General features: G+C 45.3%; 1 protein-coding gene across 1 annotated transcript; it reads left to right on the forward strand.

Annotated features, from left to right (window-relative positions):
* The first annotated feature begins 518 nt into the window (after positions 1 to 518).
* SCG2 (secretogranin II) lies at positions 519 to 6,225 on the forward strand. Its single transcript, XM_039722419.1, has 2 exons — positions 519 to 615; positions 3,870 to 6,225. The coding sequence occupies exon 2, from the start codon at positions 3,884 to 3,886 to the stop codon at positions 5,759 to 5,761; it is 1,878 nt and encodes a 625-aa protein (XP_039578353.1). The 5' UTR covers positions 519 to 615; positions 3,870 to 3,883; the 3' UTR covers positions 5,762 to 6,225.
* The last annotated feature ends 18,059 nt before the right edge of the window (positions 6,226 to 24,284 follow it).

Raw genomic sequence — 24,284 nt, forward strand, 5'->3', positions numbered from 1 at the left:
CCTGCCCTGTGACAGTGCCAGAAATGTGCCACAATAGCTCAGTCAATGAACTAAAGAGAAAAAATTAAAAAAAAAACCCCTGCTGGCCATAGCTGTTGAAAGGCCGTCTCCTGCCAGGGTATGGGCACAGCCAGGCACACACACACCGACCCTGGGGTGCAGAGTCATCCTCACAGCTGGGCTGGCACCCACCTCCAGCCCCGTGTGCCCCCAGCTTCGCTCCAGCCGCGCAGCCCTGGGCGTGTGCCCTGCTGCTGGCTTGGTGCGAGGTGCGGGTCGGGTTCATCAACTCCTTCCTCCCAGCCTAAGGAGCAGAAAGCACTGCCTGTATCACGCCTGCCTTTTTCTTTCTTTTTTATTTTTAAACCTTTTTTTCCCGATTCCCCCCACTTTCTTCCTTGCCTTGCTTTTCTCTCCCTGTTACCCTCGTGCCTTTTCCCCCGCTCTGTATTTGTCTCCCCGTTTTCTCTGCCCCCCTTTCCCGCTGCCGGGGCCGTGCCGGGCGGGGCGGGCGGGGCGCGGCGTGACGCGCGGCGGGCCGCGGCCAGCGGGCGCTATAAGCGGGCGCTGTCCCGGTGCTGAAGGCGGCGGAGCGGCGGAGCGGCGGCAGCGCAGGTAGGCTGCAGGGCCGTGGGGACGCAGGGATGTAGATTGGGATACAGGGATGTAGGGATACAGGGATGCAGATTGGGATGTAGGGAGCGCGGAGGAGCCCCAGGGCTGCGCAGGAGGAGCCGACACCGACAGAGCGGGGAAGTCGCACCGAGAGGCGGCGGTGCCGCGGCTGGGGTTTGCAAGGGAGCGCAGTATATATGTATATAGTCACTATGTATATAGTACACACATAAAGATGTAGGTATGTTCGTGTGTAAGTGCTCGGGTATCGCAGCCGTGCGCTGTCAGCCGGGCTCAGACGGAGCGGAGCGCTCCCGGAGCGGCGGCGCTCAGCCATGCCCGCACCGCGCTCCGGCGTTCCCCGCGATGCAAACACCCCCCGAGCCACTTCCCAGATGGATCCGCATGCAAACAGTCCTTATATGCACTAGGACTGCCGTGGGTTTGGGCTTTTACCCTTCGTTGCTTGTTTTGTTTGTGTTTTCTGTACCTTCCACAGGGTAAAGGCGGTGGAATGATGCTTAAAGATGCTTTTAAACAAGGCAAATTTGCTGCAGTAGTGTTATTTTATTGCAAAAAATAAACGAGAGGAAGAGTGCATGATATATTTATTTTCCCTATGGAAAACTGTTCTTATGTTTCACCTAAGTCTGTCAGAGCAGGGACACATCTATAGGAAAAACCTACAAGCTTTCATAGCTTAATTTCACTGGAAAACATTAGAGTCACATCAGAAAGAACTGCCAGGAGAATCAGAGAGAAAATTACTGCTACCATGGAAACATCCCAGAAAGAAGATATTTTCTGTGCCTGTTTTTTAGACAACTTTTTTCAGTCTGTATTGCCTTTGTATGTGTTAAATTTTTCTCATGATTGCCTCATTTTGTAAAGAGGAGGTTCTTCATCTTCGTTTGTTGGCTAAAAGATGATTTTCCTGTTTGTTAGGTTCTAATAGAGGAGAAAATGTGCTCTCCATCTAGACTGGCTTCACAGTTATCGATCTGGAGACAAAAGAGCTGTTTTAGCATATTGTCCTTTGAGAGGCACAGGAGAGAATGTTTACAATATTTCCTAAAGATAGGCTAAAATGTCCTGTTTTAAAAACAAACGTGGAATTAAAGTCTGAAAGATTGGGGAGGAATCCTCTTGCCTTAGATAGCGCAGTATATTTACTGACAAGATTTATGACCCGAACTCAGAGCTTGTAAAAGAAATCATTCCCAAGTCTGTTTGACAAGGCTTTCAAATATCATCTACCGATAAATTAGAAGTAAAAATTGACCTAGAGGCAAATGCACACAGAATATGGAGAGAGGAGCCAATGATCTGTTATCCCTGCAAAGGAAATACCCAATTGAGCAACATCCTTGTGGAGCACTAAAGTAAACTTTGCCTGGGTGCACACATTTTGATTCTAGTGGGATGCTGACAGCTCTTGCAAAGGCTGTAACAATCCAAATTGTGTGCAGTGAAGGAGGGTGAGTTCCTGGTCTTTGTGAGTGGGAGGTGCTTGGCAGATGATTATAGAATGACTCTCCCTTCCCCCATCCCTTGGAAAGGACAGTTTCTCATGTGCTGATCAAAAGAACTCTGTTAATAACCAGTCTCTGCTGAAAAAGAAAGTCTTAATTTCACTTATTTGCTACAGAGATAGAAAATTAGGTGATGTTTGGTTGTTTGGGGTTTTTTTGTTTGTTTGTTTTTAATGGATCTCTACATTTATGTACAGGGCTAATGCCTTTTCTGTGACAGAAAATGAAGCAATGTGTTGGCTTTGACTCAGGGCAAACTCAGATCCGGAGGGTGGGACTGTCTAATTAGCTGTTGAACTAATCATTTGTGAAATCAATGCTCAAATGTATCCAGGCTTGAAGTCAGAAATGTTTGGGGAAATTGTTTGCTATTACGCCTGTTAGCCTGCTCGTGCATACTGAAGGGGGAAAAATAAGCAGCTCTCTGAACTGATAGTGCTTTAATTATTTAGTTAAGTCACATTAAGGACAAAAATGGAGTGGAAAGATCTACAAGTGAACTGAAATGAGTTGTATTCATGCTCCCTTTCTGCTTCCAGCAGAGGGTAAACACAGGTTTACACAGCTCTTTCAGGCTCTCATGAACCACCAGAGTCTCAACAGGATGCTTTTACCAAGCCAAAAACCAAAGGAACCAAAATAGGTCGATTAATCAAAGCAGCTGATATCTTTATCATTCCTTTCTCATTATTGTACTTTATTTGTTAATGTAACTGGGTCAGAAAAGTCTCATCTATCCTGTGGCCCCAGTGTGCCAGTGCCTGAGCGTGTCCTGAGGAAAGACTGATGGCAATTTCCCCCTGTGCCGTGTGGAAGGTGCCCAGCTCCCTGCAAGGCTGGGCTTTTGCTGCTCTGTCCTCATGCTCAGGGATGCTGTCATCATCTTAATTCTGTCAGAGGTGTATTTTCCCCAGTTCTGTACCAGAGTTTATTTTTGTCTGGTGTAAGCTGGGCAGACATGGGCTTCTACTGATCTATTCTAACCAAATTTGCCAGTGGTCATGTTTCTGCCTGTCCTGGGACCTGATTCAATTTCTGCTGGAGTGAATGAATAAGCAAATGAATGAAATCACCACTCAGAACCTACCTACTTGAGCTCATTTCCAAGATGGGCTTTCAAGGATTCAGTAAAATTATTTTATACCTTTAGGATAAATTATATTTTTCCTCTCATAAAAGAGATCATTGCCCTAGGAAGATGAATCATAGAGTCATTAACTGATATTCCCTTGTAACACAAATAATTTTTTTAAGTGAAATATCAAAACAAAGGAAATAATAGCCTCAGTACTATCAGTGCTGACATAAATAAACTTGCAAGTAATTTTAAATGTCATGTTCACTTCATCACATTAATTTTATTGCAGTTTAGCACCATTGAGCAGTATTGTCCTGGCATGAAATTAGATGCCCTATGGAGCAATCTCACAAAGTCTGTAGTTTTAATATTAGTATTTTGAACAGCATTTAAATGTATGGATACATCAATTTTGTCATTTAGGTGCTTTGTTATCATGATCAAAATGACATGTAGGTGTGTCTATGGGTATTTCATGAGTTATATAGTATTGCCATTTTGTACTTTGGTGCTGCCATTGGATAATTAATGTTCATAAAGTACATGGAGCATAGAGATAAGAAATTTCTTGCATAGCTCTGTTTTCTAAGCCTGTTGCCATATGTTAACAGCTTCTTTTTTTCTTTCTTCTTCTTTATTCAAAGGAAATATTTTAAACATGGCAGAAACTAAAACCTTCCAGCCTGGAGCAGCCTGTGCTCTCAGCTTTTTCTTTGTCCTGATCTGTTGGGTTGATGCAGCCTCCTTCCAGCAGCACCAGCTGCTTCAGAAAGACCCAGACTATGCAATGAAAAACTTACAAAGGCTCCCAAACCCCGATATGATCAAGGCCCTGGAATACATAGAGGACCTTCGCAAGCAAACCAACAAGGGAGAAAGCAGCCCTGACTACAGCTCCTATCAAAGTGTCCCGTTCCTCCTCCCACAGAGAGACAGCAAGGACCAGCTTCACCTCCCGGATGGTGTGCGGGACTCTCTGACTGAAGATGAGTCCCAGTGGGTTAAGGTAATGCTGGAAGCCTTGCGGCAAGCCGAGAAGGAGTCAAAAGCTGGCCCAAAGGAGAATAAACCTTACGGTCTGAGTTCAGATAACAACTTCCCAGCTGGAGTAACTGATGATTACGAGGCTTACAAGTGGCCTGAGAGGTGGCAGAAGTACCTCAAGATGCCGCTGGGGCACTATGAAGACAGCTCAAGAGACAGTCCCTTCAAGCGCACCAACGAAATCGTGGAAGAGCAGTACACCCCCCAGAGCCTTGCCACGCTGGAGTCCGTGTTCCAGGAGCTGGGCAAGATGGCAGGACCCAGCAGCCACAAGAAAGAAAGGCTGGATGAGGACCAGAAATTGTATACAGATGATGAAGATGATGTGTATAAAGTGAATAACATTGCCTATGAAGATGTGGTTGGAGGAGAAGATTGGAATCCCATAGAGGAAAAAGTGGAAAGCCAAACCCAGGAAGAGATAAAAGACAGCAAAGAGGAAATTGATAAACATGAAGAGGAGATTGACGATGAAATGAAAAGATCAGGAAAACTCAGCTACCTTGAGGATGAAATAAGAAGAGAAAATAAAGATCAAGTGTCAGAGGATGTTTCAAAACTAATGAATTACTACCTGAAGAGGCTGATGGGTAGTGCTGGGAATAGGAAATTAAGGACTGGAGGAGAACTTGAGGAAAAAAGAGCATCCATGTTTTTGGATAAACAACTTGATCCTCAGGCTATAGCTCAGCTGATAGAAATCTCAAGGAATTTGCAAATTCCTCCTGAGGATTTAATAGACATGTTGAAAGCTGGAGAAAAAAAGCAGCTTCAGAGCGAAAGGTTGGAAGCTGAGCAGGAAATGGAATTCCCAGAAGACCTCGACGAGATAACTGAAACCAATCTAGGACAGAGTGATATATTTAAAAATAATATAAACTCTAAAAACGGGTACATGAAGCAGCCTCTTATTCCAGAAAATCTACCTGAAGACCTCAATATTGAAGATATTGTCAGCCTTCTGGGAAATGACAACTTAGCTAATCAGAATCCCTCCTACTTACTAAATCGTCTTAATCAAGAAAATGATTTGCCAAGACTGTCTTACATTCCCAGAAGATTGAAAGGACACCTGTTCCCTAAAGCTGCCTGGATGAACGACTTGGAAAGGCGACAAACGGAGTACGAGAAACTGAACGAGAAGGACGAAGAGCTGGCTGATTACTTGGCAAAGGTGCTGGCAAAATACCCCGAGGTGATCAATACCAACCAGATGAAACGAGTCCCGGCTGCAGCCTCGGAGAGCAGCCTGCAGGAAGAGGAGCACCTGGAGCAGGCCATCCGAGAGCACCTAAACCAGCTGGGACCACAGGAGGCTGCCAAGCTGGCTTCGCTCAGCAAAAGGCTCTCCATGGCCGGCGAGGCTGATGACACACAGAGCAGGCAGTACCTGGATGAGGATATGCTGGCAAAGGTGCTGGAGTATCTAAAACAGGAGAAATCAGAGCTTGAAAGAGATCACATCACCAAGCGAGCAATGGAAAACATGTAATTGTTCCCCGAGTATTATTTCTCTTCAATGTGTTGACTTCTATCCCGATTCAGTTGTGATTTATTCCTGCTCTCACACTAAACAACCTATGGTAGACTATTTACCATTGAACAGTCTGCATATCTTTCTCAGAGCTGTTATATTGTTTATTGATATATGTTATAAATTATGGGGCAAACAACAAATTGCTTCAAGTGTTTTAAGAAACAATTTAATGATATCAAGTAAAAGTATAACATGTAAACAAATGACCTTTGCATTGTTAATAAAACATGATAAATGAAGAGTGACAATTATAATTTGAAATTTTTAAGATTAATTGGATTATTTTGTTACTGTCTGTAGTGGTTTTTGTGCAGTATCAAATAAAAAATAAAGCATTATATATATATATAGTTTTATTTACAAGGCTTTTTCTATTCAGTGTTTTATTGTTGATGAATAAATTATTTCTGGACAATCGACTTTGTTTCTTTGTGACTGTTGATAAAGTCATACTAATTGGAAACAAATTTTTACTTCTAGAGATGACTCTTCTGAAATATATTATTTTTCCTACAAATTAAGTTGTAAGCATAAAGAACATCAACTGGTGTTGATGGGGTCCATAAGGACTGGGGGTACCTAAAGAGCTTGCTGAAGTCAATCAGTGTAATAACTGCATTACCTACAACTGAAAATTTGGCCTCATATAATTAAGAGGTATATCAGTATCTATTGGCAGCAGGAGGAACACAAATGATCTGAGACAGACTTGATGATGAAGCTCTGAAAAAAACCAAAATGGAACCTTCCTAGGTGAGCTCTGGGGAGCTCTGCAGATGAGTCCCCCTCCATCTCTCACGATGACAACCACAAAGAAAGAGGCAGGCTCCAAGGCTAGGCAGGCAGGGAACTCCCCTGTGGGAACAGCGTTGTTTTGTCTGATAAAAATATTATTTTCTTCTCCATGAAATGACCATTACATGTCACATAAATACACAGAAAACCTTTACTATTCAGCACGCTATCTGGGCACTTGAAATTACTCTTGAGCTCCTGTTATGACCTGCAGTAGGTGTTCTGGAAAGGTTCTGGCTCTTTTCAGAAGGAAATGTGCTTGCATAACTCTGTGAGTCAGAGGCGGTTTTCACTGGGACAGCTCATTTCCAGGATTAGAGTTTAAAAGTGGTTTTCCCTGTGGTATTCTGCAGGTATTTTGGGCTAAGTGGGGTGGGGATGATTTTTGGCCAGGCAATGTCTAATGAAGTACAAAGGCTGCAGAAATAAAACTTAATCTGCAGTGTCGCCACTACCCCGAGCATTCACAGCAGACAGGAGCTCAGCCCCTGTTCCAGCCATTGCTCCTTGAATGCACACCAGACAACAACATGTCTGATTTTCCAGGGATGTGTAGGACCTGGAAGAGATGTCACACGTGGTGACACATGACAGGTGGGAGTCCCTGAGCGTCATTCCCCTCCTGGCACAGCCTGCAGCACTCCCTTGCCCTGGGCTACCCAGGCTCCTGAGCTGACCAAAGCCCTGGGGAGCTGCTTGGCTGCCTCCAGGCTCCTGCTCACGGAGAGCTCAATGACACTTTTGGATACCAGAACGACTTTGGATCTGAGAAACCAGTAGTACAAACCTATGCATAAAAGGACAGGTGCTGTCAGACACTGCGTGGAAGAGGAAACAAGCTTTGGAAAATGCTAATCTTGGCATGAGTAACTACATCACTTTTTAGAAGAACACCTCACTCACAGTGTGTGGAAGCCATTGGGGACTTTGTGGTTCATCTTCACAAATAACAAAAGGGGGGTTGTGCTTGAAATAACAGAACTTTGTGGAAGTGTCAACCTGATTTCAAGTTAAGAAGTTACATCGGTACTTTTCTCTCTTCAAGCCACAGAGAGCAGACAACTAATCTCCCTATGAAGAGCTTTATTTTTAACAAACTCATCTGCAACTCTAGTAACAGAACTTTGTCCAACAGAGCTATGTGGAAGTGTCAAGCTGATTTCAAGCTAGTAAGTTACACCGGTACTTTTCCCTCTTCAAGCCACAGAAAGCAGACAACTGATCTCCCTATGAAGAGCTTTATTTTTAACAAACTCATCTGCAACTCTATATTGGAATTATATGAAATGAGAAAATATTAAATAGGCAGCACTCTCCTGGTAGCTATAGCTGTCTCTTGCTATGCAACCAGGGCTCCTGCAGCAGAGCAATAGTTACACCTGAATATGCAAGACAGCATTATCCAAACGTACATCCCATCATGAGATCTGCTCCATTAAACCACTCCAGAGCCTCCCCCTGCAGAGAGGCTGTGTAGTACTTAATTGTTCTTAATAGCCATGGCTGCTTCTGCTTTCATTTGTCTGTGGTTTGTGTTTTCCTTATGGGTGCAGTGGGACAAACAGTCATGTTGTTAATAATGCATACAGAATGCATAATCCATAACAGATACACTATCAAGCTTATTACTATAATTATATACAAAATAAAGTGACCACCCTGCAATTTTTACTCGGGCAAAGTGAGGAACAGATTTTTAATTCCCTTTTTGTGTTATGATTTGACAGCATCCCAGATGCAGCTGGTTTATACTCTGTGTGTCAGTGGCTTTTGTCCAGCAAAGAAAATGTTTCTGCTCAAATCTTCCTCCTAAAACTTGCTTCATTGTCTCCTCATATTTAAGGTCCTCCCCAACAAGCAGATTGAACAGAAATTCTGTATTTGATGCTAATACATCAAACTACTGAACAGCTTCCTCAGGATCTGAGGTAGTTCTTCTTTGTACATACCCTAGAATTCATTTATTAGTACCCATAAGAGTAAATGCTGCTTTGTTTTTTTCATTAATTCATATGCTACTGCAAGTGCTTTGTTTACATCTGCCTCTTGATGATTCCATTATTTTGTCAGCTGGAGCTCTTAAATGAGAACACTTGTTGATTCAAAAATTAATGTAACCAAATTACCTCGACTGGAGAAATGAGATTGTAGCAATTATTTCCTTCTAAAAGAGTATTTCCACGGTGCAGTGGAGGGGGTTGAGTTGCATGTAATGTGACAGTTGTAACTGTTTCCCCAAGCACTTTACGAGACACTTGTTCTGCAGGAGAAGTGACATAAGCCATGATTTTCTTAACATGACAAAGGGGAGCCAGGGCTGGAGCCCAGGCAGCCTGAGCTGTGCTTTGTCTCACAGCTCCACCCTGCCACTCTTGCTGCTGCTAATGAGAGCACTAATGACCCAAACCTGCATCTCCAGACACACCTGAGCCAGCCCATCTCCCCTTAGCCAGGTGACACATGGCACCACGGCAGCAGAGCAGCTCTGGGGGTGTGCAGGGGTGACTGCAGCATTCCCTGGAGCATCCTTCCCCCGGCTCCACGGCTGTTTACTCCGCGCTGCACAAATCCATACAGACACAGCTGGATGTCAGCTGCACTCTGCGTTTGTTCTGCTACCCAGGCGCCTCCAAAGAGGTTAATGTGAGCTACAGGAGCTCCAGTTAGCAGCAGCAGGCAGGTGCAGAGCCTCTAGTGCATAAAGTGGAAAGGAGAAGCCCTGAATCACAGCTGATTAGCTGAAGAGCCATGTTATTCCTGACTTTTGGATCATTCAAAAACATTTGAGATCGTTAATAATTCATTTGTAGATGTAGCAGAGCTCTAAATGTGGCTGATTAAATGCATTTGACGTTTCTCTTGAGAGAGGCTGTTATTCCAGGAAACCACTTGGTATCTGCAAATGTCTTGGAGTTAGTGTACGCAAAATTACAGGTTCACTCACAATGTTTTCCCTTGTAAAGAAAGGAAAGTGACCTCTGATTCCAAATGTAATGTACCCTGGTGAATAACTGTGGCACAATTATTTTAGAAGTTCCTCCCAGCCACTCAGCAGATCTGCTGTGTAATGGCATGGCACAACATGCAGAGCTGCCAAGAGACAAAAACCTGCAGCCCATGAGCAAGGCAGATCCTACACACCTGGGGAAGGAGATCTTGCAGAGGGATTGTTTGGCAACTGCCCAGCCCCTACAACTGCTGCTCAGTGATATGCTTCCCAAAACCCTCCCTGGCATCACCCTGAAAGTAGAGCCCCATGTTTTATCCTGGCATAGAAGCCAGGCTCTCATGGAATGCCCCGGTGGGAGTGCCACAAAGCCTCCAGGTCCTCTGGGCTGGATGAGCAGGATCCAACACAGGATCTAAAAAAAATTATGAGCTTTATACCGCTTCTGTGTGTCCCTGATTCTGTCAGCAAGTCTGGGTCCACTGGGTTTGTTTGGCTTCTTACTTAAGTTAGAATAAATCCGTTCAGGTGTAGCTGTGGGGTGCATTTTGTGCCACTCCATTTAAATGCTTAATGAGAACTAAGTGTTTATGCAAATTTGAGCACACCTTTTTTCAAGGGGGTCACCCACATCAGGGCATTTTCCTACTGCTCTGCAGTCACCACCATTGGGACACCTCACCTGCTGGAGACAGTGGGATCTCCCCTGACAGAACTTTGCACAGGGTCACCTTGGGAAAGCCTTTTTGGGTTATTTTCCTCTTGCCCTAAGCTCATGCCAACGCACAGAAAGGAGGGGCACAGCATCTGTCTGCTGAGCTCTCCAGGTGAAACATATGGTCCTTCTTTATCATCTATTAAGCTCTTTCCAAAATCATACTTCCTTTAAGTGGATCATTTTTTCTAGCTCAAATTTTAGATACCATTTAGTTTCACACTGTACATATCTTGAGCCTGAACGCAAAAAGGAACCTCCCATCCCCACTTTTCTCTCTCCTCTTTGACCTAAGAGAAGGTGTGAGACTGTTGGATGAAATGCAACATATAATTTCTGCAAAGAAACACATTTTTACCATGGCTACATGTTTTGCCACCTGCTAATAAATGCCATAGCATCACAACAAACCACTTAGATCTTCTTGTACTCCCCTATTCAATGTGTAAGAGCCAGGCCAGGAACAGCATATACACACAGAGAAAAAGGTAAAAAACAAAGATAAATCATTAAAAGGGGAAAATCCCAACATTCCTTGCTTAATATTAATTTAGCATAACAACATGAGATATGTTAAATCCTGCAAGTAAATTTTGGAATGGAAATATAATCTGACAGGAAAACTGTTTTCTGCCAGGGTAAATTTACTCAGATCCAGCACACTATCAACTGATTTTTTTTTCTTACAAACATGAATGCAACAAGGTAGAAACTTTTTGATAGTGACTAGCACACTGAAAGAGGCTAAGGAAAAAAAACCCAACAAACTAGATTGGAAAACTTTATTCTTTATGTAAGTCTGCAACTACCACCATATTCTACTGGGTAATTTAGACAAGAAAAATGTTACTGTGCAAACTCATGATCTTTTACCTGTGGCCTCAGACTTTGCTTTCCTAGAAGCACTAGTCAGGCTGAACTTTGTTTAAATGCATTTTTGACTTTCTAATTTCTATTTTAAAAATTCCAGCACCCTAGCCCTCTCCTCACTCAGAGTGTATGGTCTGAACACAACCACAGCAGCACAAACTTTTACAAATAGCTGGGGCACAGTGGCTGCTCTAATGCCAAGATGTTCTGTCTTCTGCCCTCCTGAGCCTCCTCCCTGTGACAAAGGAGCAATTTCATCCATAGGATCTTTGTCTGCAGGGAAAAGTTTATGCATATTCTTATTCTAGAAGAAAAATTACTGTTGAAAATTACGCAACTGTAAAATACAGAAAAAAAGGAAAGCTGCCAAATCCTCAAACTTTATCACTTGCTACTTTTTTACTTATAACAAAAACACTGATTTTGTTTTATTTCATGCTGTTTCTGCTTTGCTCCTTTTAGAGCCAGCACACTGCACTCTTCTGACGCTGCACGAGAGTTCAAAGCTGCTGCCTGCTTCTCCTTTAGGCAACACCTTTTGCATCAGTCTTATTTATATCTGACCCAGAGCAGGTGGATCTAACAGCTTCTCACAGCTCTGTGCTGCGTGGTGCTATTTGTTTCCGTGCCAGGAAATTGTGTGATATCCCACGTAACGAGGCTGGTTTTAAGCTGAAGCTCATTCCCAGCCCAGAGAAGATGTGGAGCAGGAACCAGAATCCTCCACCATGGACAGAGCAGTGCCTGGCACTGCCTTGGCAGCCCCATGTTTTTGGATATTAAAAAATATGCCAAGATAAATTGTGGCAGGCAGGTCAAGTTCCTGAGGAGCAGTATTTTGACAACAACCTTCCAAGAAAATTTCAGTAAAATCAATACTTGCTCAAACACCTTTTCCCATCCATCTGATTCACAAGTAGGCAGCCAGAAAATGTGATTAGCTTTGTTTCATTAACCCTGCTAAAGAAAACATTTACATTTTTAACTTAATACTGGATGCTGGCTGAAGTGCTCTCCAAAGCCAGGTGATGAATGAGGCTGGGGAGGCCTCCCACCCCTGTCACTCGCTACCACCATGTGCCACGGGAAGATAAATGGCAACTGGGAGCCTGGCCCTGCTGCAGAATAAAGGAATCATCCTGGGGAAATGGGATTGGAGACTGCCTGAAGATCAGCATTCCCCTGGGCAGCCGCAGGCATTGGGAGCCTTCTGTCTTTGAGCTGACACCTCAGTGGTTACTTTCTTGGATAACTCATTTGTTAGGTTGTGTAATTTCCTTTTCTTCCATTTACCATCCTCCTGACTTATCTTAGTGCATGAGTCAGTAAGCCTGCCTTAATCATCTTCTTTATGAATTCTGAATCTATTTTATTGTGGATAAAGTCCTTGCTGACCAGTTCCTACAGCTTAAATATCCAGAGTGAAAAAAAAGTGGGAGTTCACCTTTGGCTTGGGTATTTTTTAAATTAATTCCTGCCCTATAGCACCTCTCCAAAGAAGCAGCCAAAAGCAGACTGTTCTATAAATATAAAAAGAAAGTGACCTTTTAAAAATACATACTTTACATATCAAACTGCAGAGATAAAGTAGAATATAGTTATCCTATGCCAAGACCATTGAGACACTTACCTTTTTCCTGTGGAAATGACTTTGCCTCATAGCTCACCTTTTTATGGTGCACATTATGCTGCCTGTGAAATTCATTACCCAGTACTTGATCTCCTCGATAGCCTAGTGCTGATGTCTTTAGGAAATGAATTTTTTAATAGCCTTCTTGATGAACATGTGTTTTGTGGCACCTGAAAATAGATGTACTGCAATTCTAGGCTAGCTGCACATTTTACCTAGCGAGCTGTACATTTCAGTAGCTGTGACTTTCTATGTGTGGAGATGGAAATAATTTAAAGAGTCATTTGCCTGACAAGATATGATTATTTGTCCTCCTACATATCCTATGAGTACAAAGTTGGATTTATACCTTGACCTTTTTACTTTACATCTTTTGAGAGCCAAAGAAGGAGTGCAGTGCTTTATAAAGCCTTGCTGGGTGAGCACAGGCACTGCAGTGATTTACCCCCCTTTTGACAAAGACTACTGAGATGTACAAAGCAGCAGGTGCTTTAGTGCAGCTTCTGCTGCAGACAGGAGAAAATATGGAAGGAGAGCAGGCAAGACCCTGCTTGACATTCACAGGTTAGGAATGAGGTGTGAGGGACCATTTGTGCCACCAGATCTGACTGGGGCAGCTGGAGACAGGTTTTCAGCTTGACTTTCTCTCAAGGAAGGCACCAGCCTTGGCTCATCAGTACATCTGTTACTTATCCATTTTCTGGCAAAAGAAACTAAAGCCAGGGATGCTGTTCTCCTAAAAATATTATGACTTTTGCAACTGTGAAACAATTTGGCTGCCCAAAACTGGGCATCTACATTAAAACAGCTCATCTTTCCAAGCTGCTGTGCCTTGGCAAAGCTAAGAAAACACTGGGGTTGGCTTTTCCTTACAAATAGCCACATTGTGTACTGGGGTAACTTACTGCAGCCCTGCTGCCTTCATTGAGTACAGAGGTTTGGCCATCTAGACCAATAATTACATGGAGACAAATGATGTCCCCTGTCCATGTCCTGTTTGAGTGTGTGACAGCTCCACGTGCAGCCAGATCTCTGGAGAGCCCCAGTGCCTGCCCTGTGCCCAGAGGGCAGCAGAGGATGGCAGGGTGTGGGAGCACAGCTGTGACAGCACCACCTTCCCCAGCCCAAGAGGAGAGCAAAGGACAAAACGTCCAAGTCTCTGTGAAGAGCCAGCACTGATTCCCAGTGCCCCACAGGAACATGCTGAAAGCCACCCAGTGAGCATTTATAACCTCTGTAAAGGGGCAGGGCACAACTCTGCAGTGTCCTGCAGCCCCCAGGAGCTGGGATGCCTCGGGACCAGCCTGCCCCTTGGCTGGGGAGCCCTCCCAGGGGACAGAGCTGCTCCCAGCTGTGCTGGGCACAGCTCCCCTGCCCTCCCCTGCCACAGGACACTGTCTTTGGGCAGGCTCTGGAAGGTTTTTTCTTCATCAGCCTGATCCTCAAGCCTGGGAGCACAGGGGGTAGTGGCTGGGGCCACATAAGGACAGACATGCTTATAGTCTAGCCCTGCTACATTTTTTGCAACACTTACATAGATCCAAACACTATGGAAGCCCAAAGACTGCATTTCACACAACACAAATTTTTATACAGCTCTTGAAGTTGTTCTTAAAGCTCTTCTATAAAAATGAAGTACAAATTGAAGGTAAGAATCATCTGAACATAAAATGAAATATATCCTCTTCTGAAAATTCCCTTTCTGTTTAGCTTCTAATGGTTTTTACCTGTTCAGGAATCTGCAGACTGCTTTACTCAAAGGAGATTTTCATTTTTCAGGATAAAAAACTCTTGTTTCAAGGAAAGAAAATATCATTCTCCTCTCTTAAGCTAGAAAGCAGAAAATAGGATCTTCTTTTCAGCATTTCTGTGGCCAATATCATCTGTAAGAGGCTTTCTGCATTCCTTCTGGCAAGAGAATTAGTGGAGAATTACATATCATATAAATATGTTGAGACACAACTACAGCCTAATGTAAAATATCCTGTATCAAGAATAAGGTATCCTCCCACCCATGGAAGTATTGTTATTCAAGAGAAGTCTGTCAGGGGCCATTACTGATAATAGCATATAAAAGCCATAGTTCTGGTCCCCAGAACTAGCCAGTTTGCTTTCTTCACACGTAATTTAGAATTTGATATAATTTTCAGCTTTGCAGTGCTGGGAGAGCAGTTCAACTGACTTTTAAAGTTAATTTTGAGAATCCAGTTCAATTTAGCAAGTCATTTACAGAGACCAGCCTCTTATTGCAGATGGTTTTCTGCCCATTGCAAAAAGCTCAAAGGGGAAAGAAGACAGTGTCATTAGCTACCTCACATAATACTCTCTAACACCAAATGCAATTGTAAGTGGATATATTAAAGCGTTGAGGTGCCAATTAGCTACTTCAATGTAAATTATTCTTTTACTTACAGGGTGGATCTTCCTTAAATCTGAAATTGCTGCAGCTCTGATGCTAACACAGAGTCATGAGATAAATGAATCACAGAATCAGTTACTGCATCTGCAAAGAATGTTCTTGAGTCTAACCTGGTGCTACAGCCCTTGCAGGAGCTCTGTGTGTGTTTGTGCATGTATCTGTCAGATGAAGCAATTCCCAAGGGACTTTCTGGTGAAACATCTCCTGCATGCTCAGGAGAGGAGAATCCAGCTGGAGCTTTGGGTCCACCAAAGGGGAACACAACCCTCCCCTTCTCTGCTCTTTCCCATGGCCCCTTTTTAGGTGTGTTCATCCCTTTAGGTGGATCACCCTTTCCTGGGTGCTTTTCATCAGCTCCTGCAAGCCAGGTGAGTTCACCCCTTAGGTGTGTTCATCCCTTTAGGTGGGTTCACCCTTTCCTGGGTGCTTTTCATCAGCTCCTGCAAGCCCAGAGCTGAATCCCCTCTCACTGCAACAGGGCACCCAGCAGTGTGGTGTCAAGTTTGCCAGGGCTGCCCTGACCTGAGAAGTTTTACATCTGTTCCTGCTCTGTCAGGCTGCTCCAGTTACTGGTCCCCATGTTCCCCACCTGCCTTTAGAATGCCAAGTTTGCAGTGCAGCAAACATGAGCCAGCAATCACCTCACCACCAAGTTTGCAGTGCAGCAAACATGAGCCAGCAAAGAGGACACAAGCTCTGGGCTGTGTTACCTTTAAAGACAGATAGCTTTCCAGAAATTTCTGGAGGTTTTTCCACTGCTGATTTCTTTGACACACCCAATATGAACACAAACCTGTGGGGTGAGTTTTCTGCACTGCCAAGCCAGCTTTTCCAGCCACGCTCCCCCACGTCCCCCAGGAGTGAAAGCTCTTCTCACTCACACCTTGGGACCCTCAGTGCTGCTCCCCATTTCAGCATCCCACCAGCACCTGTCTGCCTGTGCTGGCAATCAGGAAATGGCATCTGGGAGTCTGGGGGCTGCTGCAAAGGGTCCACAGCAGTCCAGGAGGCACACAGGCCCGTTGCTGGTCTGCCTGAACACAGTGCTGCAGCCCACACTGACCCCAGGAGATGTCTGAGAGGTGCAGGCTGAGAGAGAGAAGATGCTCTGCAATGCACACACAGTCAGGAATTGGCTGATCAGCTCTTGCCTGAGGTCATATAACACAGTAAATACAGAAATGGGATTATAACTGCATCAGCCTTGGCCTTTTCAGTTCCATTTCTAGCAGAGGAAATGCTAAAAGTATTCACAAGTACTCTGGCCAATTAGTTACCAAATGTTTCTGCAATATCTATAGCATCTTCACAATTCAGAGTATTTGCTGTTATTGAGAAATATTAAATTTTACTACACTCTGGTTTCACTTTTTGCAGAGCTGTAGCAGAGTCCATTATCACATTGCTAGCTGTGCTCTGTTAATGCCTACAGAGAAATTAATGGCAAAAATCTGACTGCTCTGAGCTCAGTGGGAGTCCACCAGTGCCATCAGTATCTCCCAGACTTTGTATGGGTCTTTAGAGACCATGTCTGTGAAATATGTCCCGTCCCTAAGGCAAAGCTCTAAAGCTCCCTCCTTTCTCTAATGCTGTTTCTAAGCTTTTAAACCTTGTATTAAAATCTGCTGTAACTGGGCATTAAGTTCCAAACCCTTTCCAGTAACCTAGAAAGGATTTTGTTATGTTCCTATATTTAAAATAGAAACATTGCTGAAGTCTTTAGTAGCTGTTGCAGGACACTTACATCTGCCCAGTGGGAATTGATCAGAGAACACAGTCCCAGGAGCAGTTCCAGGCAGCCAGGGAGGTACAGCCCAAAGGAGGCTCACTGGAAAGAACAGAGCTGGAAGCACCCAGCCTCTGTGGTCACTTCAGAGGCTCCCAGCAGCCATCTCCATCTCCTGCTGTTTTCCAGCATGTGCAGTCAGGCTGGTGCTGCATCAGTCCTGATGAGATGCTGGCTCTTGTTGGCAGCACCAGCTGCCTCTGCAACATTAGTCACACATGCAAAACAACTCAGTCAACTTAGGAGAGACAGCAGCATAAACTGTTCTTCAATTTCCTATTTTGTTATCTCTGTACATCTGGTTTGCTTGTTTGTCTCATGTCTCCCAGGCTTGATCTCAAGAGTGATTTTTCTGCTGGGGTGATTTCTTCCTGCAGGAGTATCTGCCTTTGCCAGGCTGATTGTGCCAATAGAAATGAACTTCAATTGAAAGGGATTAATTAAAACAAGATCAGTAAGATTAGCTGAACTGTAACTGGTTTGTGCCTTCCTTGTTGAATGTAAAGCATTGTGCTACAAACAATGGAGCCAAGGGCCAGCCCTTCTCCATAAGTATCCAGTGTTGCTCCGTGGATTCTGGTTTTATCAGCAGCTCCTTGCTGGTAAATGGATGAGAGCTGCTGTAAGGTTCTGGTGCTATACACTCACAAGCACACGGGAAAAAAGGACAAGGAAAAATTTGCAGTCATTCACAGCGCAGCACTGCTTTGTTTCAGGGAGGTGGGCTCGGGGTCACAGCTCTCCCCAGCACTGCACACCAGCCAAAGGGAGCTTCATTTGTGATGCACCCGAGCTGTGCAACCACCAGGGAGTGTTGCATGGTGTTAATGGAAAGACAGAGGCATTTCTCACTTCTCTCTGTCTTTTAGGCTACTCATGCCTCTCCGAATTGCTTGGAGGAAAGGTTTCCCACCCTGGGGCTCTCTGAGAGCTTCTGGGCCTGCCTGTGGCAGCCAGGCACGATTGCTGGGACCTGTGTCTTCTCCTCCACACACAAACCCCTTAGCAGGAGCACTGACCAACACAGCAGGAGCCAAGCATTGTCCCTGGCACCAGAGCTGGAGGAACACCAACAGAGAGTCTGGTGGGCATTTGGAGGAAGGGTAGGAGACAGGGCTTGTCACCCCCCACTGCCCCACACATCCCTGCCTCTGCAGCACATCTTGGGCTGCTCCTACAGTGCTTTCTGCCACCTCTTTGTCCTGCAGGACAAGGCATGGCAGCAGCTCCCCAAGCACCATGACAGAAGGGACAGGAGGGTGTTTCAGCATTTGAAGACTGGAAGAGGTCAAGTCTAACCAGAAGTAATGGATCTCAAGGAAAAAAACCCTCCCAAACAAATTGTGCTTACCTCAGTTACACAGGAAACCCCTCTGTGGCTGATGTTAGACAGGCTTTAGCTCTTGTAAACAGCAGTGATCTTCCCCCTCTTGCATTTTCTGCTGCTTGCTTTTTTTTCCAGCTCAGGAAGACAAACAACAGAAAAGAAAGAACAAACTTGAAGCACAGCAGGTCAGGAAGAACAGAGAAGGCAGATCAGGAGATCCTGTCCTTCCCATCTCAGAGCACACGAGCAATCAATGACATGAAAAACAGCAAACACAGAGCTGATGGAAGGAAAAACTGTTTCATCTAATAGATAATCAGACCAAAGAACTCAGTGCTCTGAATGGACATCCAGAGAAGGACATAGTGAAATCTGAACAAGAATTTAATGAGAATAGCAGCTTTAGCAGTTACCAACCTCGTGTTTGTGTGTGGACATGTTGTCCACATGGCATATCCCAGTTGAAGCCAGTCAGGATTAGGAGAAACCCAGTTAGAAATGCAGCCTGGCCATAACAGCTGAAAGCAAGCTGCTGGGAGGTCCTGGAGCACCCAGTTTGCTGCAGACCCATTAAGGAGAGGGCCAGTGGCCCTGCTTTGCTGTGGCACCCCTGAGCCCTTTTCTCTGTGACACTCCTGCTGTACCCCAGTGGCCACGAGCCCATCCCACTGCAGCACACACCAGTGCCCCTGGCTGCCCCTGGGCCCTGCAGCACTCACCGTGTGGAAGGAGAACAAATCAGAGCTCAAACACCTGGGAGAGCGCTCAGGAAGTGGATTTCATTACAGTCTGCACAAACTCCATTTGCAGCTTGAGCACACCAGACTATTTATGAGAGGAGTTTTGCTGCTGCAGATAATGAGCCAGTTTTCAGCAAAGTGTAAATCTGCTGCTGCTTGTAGGGGCTCCCAGGCTGTCAGAGCACAGATCATCGTTGCTGAGTGCTCTGCTAATACTGTAAACAGTGATGACATTTAGAGAATTGTTTAACTGAGGGAGGAGGTTTAAGTCACTTGTGCAGTAATATCTAATGGGGGGGTAAACCTCTGCAGATTATACATCACAGCTCTGGCAGCAGGCTGTAATGTCTTTAAGCTACAGCTTCAAATTAAGAATAATGCCTATTAAAAAATCATAACTCTTAGTTGTGGTAAGCATGTCTGGGTAAGATGTCAGAAAGATTAGAGCCTCGATCATGGATGCAGTATCTGTCCTCATACCATGGAACAGTTTGGAGGATTGGCACACCATTAGAGTGGTTTATTGCACCTCTTAAAACCAACACACTGCAAAGTGCTTCCCACCAACAAGCTTTCCACTTCAATTTGAGTTAAGCCTTTCCAAGTCTGAGCATCCAAGAGCATGAGGAGTCAGTAGGATTCACGCTTTAAGGAAGTCTTTTGTAACTTTAAGAAAATGACTTCCTCTACAAGGATTTATTTTTCTTGTAGCAAGGTAACTTTGAGGCAATGTGAGATGAGTGTGACATCTCTTTCCTGACCCCACAGCACAGAAGACGCCCTTGGTCTGTGTCCCTGAGACCATGATCATGAATGTGTGGTTATTTCTGCAGCAGTGCAAGAGGTGTGTGAAAGAAAACCTCTGAGCAGCAAGAGTGCTGAAGTCAATTTAGCTTTGAAGTGTATTTAGCTTTCAAGTTAAAGTGCAAGCAACCCTTACATTGCTAAAGCCAATGTTAAAGTTACAGCACATCTGTCCCTAAATTTCAGTAAGAGCAGAGGCAGGAGCCTCCTTTTGGCCAGGTTTGTGCTGGTCCAGCCCCTGTCCCCTGTGAGCTCAGGGGGATGGAGGCTCCCTGGCAGGCACAGCCTCCAGCCACTGCTCACTGCAGTGCAACCCTCACAGCCCAGAGAGAGCTGGGACAAGGAGATGCTTCCCCAGCACACAATGTGGGGCTGAGCGGGCTGTACAGGATGGTGCTGAGAGCACCAGAGGGATTCAAGGCTTCCAAACCCAAAGGTGCAGCCTGGCACCACAGGGCAGGGGCAGCAGCACAGTGCAGCAGGACCAGGGGCTCATCCACAGGGATATTTCTGATCACAGAGAATCTGGGGGTGGGTAGGAAAACCACTGTGGCTCTGCTTGCCCCTGCCTCCCTCCAATCCTCCAGCTGGGGAGAGGTGGACAGTGGCCAAGCTGGTATTTCTCTCATCACACAGACCAAAAATAGCAGCTGGCCTTAATGCAGGCTTTTTCTCTAACCACTTTCTTCTAATCAGCTGCATAAAGGCCAGCCACCATCTATTCACCACAGAGCAAGATAGCAATGCTGAGCAAAGCTGCCAGGTCATTCATTTAACCTCAAGAGTTTAATCTTCTCACTCTGCCTCCATGAGCAAGGAGTGGGACAGCCTCTGGCCAGGTTAATGTCTTCAGTGAATTAGCAGCACCATCCATAGGCTTGCAGAAGGAAAGAATATCAGAGCAGTACCACCCAAAGAAAGGAACTTCTGGCAGCTTATCCTGAGCTGTCTGGAAGGGCAGGCAGGCTACAGGCAATCAGAGCAGCCACAGGACATAGCAGATACCATTTTATAATACCTTTTCCCCCCAGCAAATTTAAAGCTTGAGAAATAGCTGAAGAAGGAAAAGTGTGTTCAGTAGCATGAGATTTCACATACTTCATGAGATTTCACATTGCTTCTGTCAAGAAGCAATCCTCAATCTCAGAAGCCCCACTTCAGTGAGAAACCATAAGTGATGGTCCATTTACACAAGGTTAGCTACAGGGCCATCCAGCTGGATGAAGCCCTGTTTCTGAACCCAGATCTGCTCATTTTCCATACTTAACATCTGACAAGCAGACATTCTGCTGGCCCTCAGTGCAGCACGCTGACACTGCTGGGGCTCACCCTGCTCCCTGGGCCCTGACCTCCCATGCAGCTCTGGCTGCAGCACTGCTGGATCCTCCTGCACCAAGGCTGCTCTTCTGCTGTCCCAGGCAGCCACTGCACATGTCCCCATCTGTCAATCAGCATCGTGTCCTTGCTCTGAGTCACCATTGCTGCAGACAGGTGCAGCCTCAGATGGACCAAACCCCTGGTGAATGTGATGCCACCACTGAGAAGGACAAGTGTCCTTTTGTTCTCTGTAACCTTTTCCCAGTGACCTGCCTCTCCTGGCAGTCAGTGCTCCAAACACCAGGCTCAGTGCCCAGTGGCACCCCTGGTGGTACCACTGACCCCCCAGAGGACAAGGGGTGAGACATAATCCTTCTGCAGCACACACAGAAAACACACCAGCACCACTCTGGGACTATTCCAGGCCACCTAGGAAGATGCTCTGAGGTATTGGCAAGCCTTAGGGATGCCAAGATTTTTTGATGTCTTGTGTGCAGTCAGAGTTCCCCTTTGACTGGAGCATTTTTACTCAGGGGATTCAAGTACTTTTTGCCTCTACTCCAGCTGATGGGGACACACCTATAGGACAGCAAAGGTTTTTGAAGTGTGGCTGAAGCTTGCAGCTTATCATCCTACCAGAACACTCCTGTAATGAGAATATCTCACAAGCAGCATTTCATTTAACAATTTGCATTTACCACAAGCTACCACCATTAAAAGGAGCCAAACTGACAAACACACCAGCTGCACCTCCTGCTCTGCACAGCACCCCAGACAGCCACTCTTCCTTTCCAGCAGATTATTTCCCCTGTAGAAGCCAGCTGCCCATAAAACCAAGCTCATCCTTTTTGAGCATTAACTCTCTCTAATTCTCACTTTCTTGGTGGGCCTTTGCCATAGAAACCTTCCTTAGCAACAGGGAGGGAGAACAGCAGCAGCTCCAGCCAGAGACATTGATGAGGCAGCCCTGGACCCTCTGTGTGCCACCTCAGCCCTGTCTCTCCAGCTTTCCTTTCCAGCAGGACCAGGGAGTGTGTCAGGAGGCAAATGGCTGCATTGGGAAACGGTTTGAGACCACTTCAGAATCACCTTTGATTAAGTTCCCTTGGCCTGGTTTATGAACCCAGCTCTGCCAAGGGAAACAGTCTGCACCCACTGGAGTGACAAAGATGATTTCTGATGTTTGTGGCCACGGGTACAGGGGCTGACAAGAGGAACCCAGAGGAAAGTGGGGAGGGGATGAGAGCTGGAGCACCTCAGTACTGGCCCAGGAGTCACTCTGCTGAGGTGGAACACATAGAGCAGCTCAGGGCACTGAAAACAGCCCTGAGAACTCCATGGAAAAGAAAATCCTGTCCCATCCTGCACAATCATTTGTGGTCCTCAGTGGCCAGCAGGCAATGGTCTCTGGTGTATCTGAGCCTCTGGGGAGTACTGGGATCTGAGGTGTTCTAGGGTTCTGCCTGACACACATTTCTGCTGCATGTTGACTTGATTTCTATTTCTTTTACTGGCTCCAAAAATCAGTATGTGCCTCTATGATGAAAGGCATGCTGTAAAGAGAAAATCAGAGCTGCATGAGACAAGGGGCAACACCTCAGCCCTGTACAACCACAGGAGAGACAGCAAAGAGAAACGTGGGCAAGAAAAGCTAGCACTTCAAATTCCTAATCAGTCAGCATCCAGGCTGTGAAAGAAGTGGTGAAGGATCAGAGACAGCATTGTTATTGCTTCTGTATCATCCTTCCTCCAGCCTGTGCCTTTCTGTTCCCAACAGTTTTATTTTGGCAGGCAGATAAAGCATGCAGCATGTTGCTCTGAATTTTCCTCTTCTTTCAGGGAAGTAGCTGCTGACTTTGGCTCTGCAGACAGGAGCAAGTCAGCTCTCCCCATGCTGCAAAGCAAGTCTGAAGTGGAAACATCTCACCAAGGGGGAACATCTCAGCCCAGGTCCAGGTCAAGCTAGAGCCAGTGACACCACTCCTGTTGTGGAGCCTGCTGCTGTCCAGCCACCTTGGAGGCCAGGTGCCCTAAGCAAAGCTTCCCCAGCTGCCTCCTCTCTGGACAGCCAGCACAAGGACATGTCCCAGGTACTGAGACAGGCACTAACCACCCCTTCCAGCCTCAGGAACCTGTACCTTTCCTCTTCCATTCTCTGACTCATCCTGGCAAACACCCTGCTGCTCCCAGCATTACACCGTGACTCACTGGTAAACCTGCACCGCTCTCACTGCAATCCTCCCTGCCAGGATTTTCATTATCTGCTCTGCTGCCTGTGGGGCAATCATCTCTGGGGAGAGCCCAGGAGGTCTGCACCTCCAAACCCCTTTCCCCTGCTCACCTGTCAGCACAGGACACAATTAACACAAGGCAGCTGATCTGAATTCACAAGCCTGCCTTGCAGGGAATAGGGAACAACCAATTTGTCCTGCCTGTCCTATGCAGTGGGAGCAAATACTTTTATCTTGATGGGTTCCATGATCTGCAGAACTCTAATTACATATACAGGAAAACATTTTTCTGTTTTTGTTTGCTGGTTTGGTTTCACATTTTAATATTTTCTAACTTTTATCCAGTGACAAACATTTCTGCTCTTAGATGAGGAAGCATTTGTTTATGCCTCTGACCAAAACTCTGGCCCTGAGAGGGCTTAGATTAAGCACATTCGTTCAACAGCCAGTTGGGGAACAAGATACAGACTTACATGATTTATTTGATATGTTTGATCTTGAAGACATATGAAAACATGATTATATCAAAGGCTGCTATTTATGAAGTCAGTTTCTCAAATACAGAGACAAAATTCTTAATTCTTAGATGAATGCTTATTGAATTAAATAAAGGAGCCAAATGGCTTTAATTATACATGCAAGTATTCTCACACTGCTATGAGTAATAACACATAAAAAGTTCATGGAAAAAAATCAAACTTACTAAAAGCTAACTGTAACATATCCTTCACCATCAAAGAGAGAAAGTTTCAAGACTTAGAACACTCTCAACACAAAGCCAAAAGTGAACATTGCTCCTAAGAAACAAGCACCACCTAAACAATAAGGGTAAGGTGCCAAGGCTGGGCAGTGCCTAATTCCCAGCAACTGGCACATGCTCAGGTAGCTCCATTCAGG

Source organism: Passer montanus, unplaced genomic scaffold, assembly GCF_014805655.1.
Source record: "Passer montanus isolate IOZ18808 unplaced genomic scaffold, ASM1480565v1 scaffold48, whole genome shotgun sequence".
In the NCBI taxonomy this organism is placed as follows: domain Eukaryota; kingdom Metazoa; phylum Chordata; class Aves; order Passeriformes; family Passeridae; genus Passer; species Passer montanus.

Excerpts from the sequence above, each read along its gene's own strand:
- SCG2 (XM_039722419.1), top strand. The coding sequence starts at position 3,884 with ATGGCAGAAACTAAAACCTTCCAGCCTGGAGCAGCCTGTGCTCTCAGC.